Here is a 1,279-nt window from a genome sequence, read left to right as displayed (position 1 = left end):
ATTCGCCGGTCAACGTTCCAAGCGAGGTCGGAGCAGTATGGTGCTTTTCGGATCGGAATCAGGGTACGGCAAAACCCACCCGTCCCGGTCCGTTGCCATCCTAATTTTAGCTGCTAAAAATGGGGATCAAAAAGAGGTAAAACTCCCTATTTCGGCCCGGCCCAACGTTCGCTGGCCCAAAATCTTCTGGTTAGAGTCGCTAGACTAATCCATTACTACAACTGGATTTCAGTTAGGGCTCAGATCAGTTAGAACTAGAATTTTCAGAATGTCTCTCCTTCCCCAAACCCTCTCTCTCTCTCTCTCTCCCTCTCTCTCTGTGGCAGTGGTGCTGAGCGATGATGCTCTCCGGCGTCACTCCGCCTAATCAAACTATCTACATAAAGAATCTCAACGAGAAGATCAAGAAAGAAGGTAAACTTGTTTACACTCGATTTCGCATCACAGTCAACCGATTACGGAATTAATTTAATCTTTTACCTCAACCGTTTTCTTTCGTCATAGCAGAGCTGAAGAGATCTCTTTATGCTTTGTTCTCACAGTACGGACGGGTTTTGGACATCGTTGCGTTGAAAACTGCCAAGCTTCGAGGACAAGCGTGGGTTGTGTTTAGTGACGTTACAGCTGCCAGTAATGCAATGCGGCAGATGCAGAACTTTCCGTTCTATGATAAAGCTATGGTACCTAAATTTCGCTTTTAACTGTAGTCTCTCTGTCCCGATTTGTTTATTCCTCGTTCTATTCTAACTGGATTAAAAAGTTGATTATATCTATCAATTGTAGTAGTACTTTTTGTAAGAGATGTGGATATTGTCTGGTAGATCTTGTTTACTTATGTTCAACAAAGTAGGCTCGTTTACTAAAAAAGCCTAAAACTCGAGTTTGAACCCGGCTAGGCTGTAAATGATCCAAGTCTCGTTAATTTACTTAACGAGCCTCTTTGAACATGCCGAGCCTATATATACGAGCGCAGCTTTGAGTGTTGAGCTTGGCTCGTTTACTAAACTAGCCTAAAACTCGAGCTCGAGCTCGGCTCAATTACTAAACGAACCGAGCCGAGCCAAGCGGCTCGGCTCGGTTGCAGCTCTGGTAAGGAGTAGTTGATAGATAGATGGATGGATTTTACATATGTGAACCTGATAGACTGATACAATGTTGTGTAATTTTGACCTTCTAGAAATCAATTTAGTTCCAGAATAGACCCGTCATCTCCTTGTTGCGGGACAAATACGCATCAACACTCTGGAAAATCCATTACCAGAATTGATTCAGGGCAAAC

At 43.5% G+C, this 1,279-nt stretch overlaps 1 protein-coding gene across 1 annotated transcript; it reads left to right on the top strand.

The window, feature by feature from the left end:
* Positions 1-216: 216 nt before the first annotated feature.
* LOC131318550 (U2 small nuclear ribonucleoprotein B'' 2-like) lies at positions 217-798 on the top strand. The gene is made up of 2 exons (XM_058348412.1): positions 217-414; positions 508-798. Exons 1-2 carry the CDS (start codon positions 339-341, stop codon positions 699-701), a joined length of 270 nt encoding a protein of 89 aa, XP_058204395.1. The 5' UTR covers positions 217-338; the 3' UTR covers positions 702-798.
* The last annotated feature ends 481 nt before the right edge of the window (positions 799-1,279 follow it).

The sequence above is a fragment of the Rhododendron vialii genome, chromosome 1a, assembly GCF_030253575.1.
Source record: "Rhododendron vialii isolate Sample 1 chromosome 1a, ASM3025357v1".
NCBI lineage: Eukaryota > Viridiplantae > Streptophyta > Magnoliopsida > Ericales > Ericaceae > Rhododendron > Rhododendron vialii.
Note: the sequence above shows the minus strand (reverse complement) of the source record. Positions and strands in the feature narration are given on the sequence as shown.

Coding starts and splice junctions, on each gene's coding strand:
- LOC131318550 (XM_058348412.1), top strand. CDS start 339: ATGATGCTCTCCGGCGTCACTCCGCCTAATCAAACTATCTACATAAAG. Junction 415..507: donor CGAGAAGATCAAGAAAGAAG/GTAAACTTGTTT, acceptor TCGTCATAGCAG/AGCTGAAGAGATCTCTTTAT.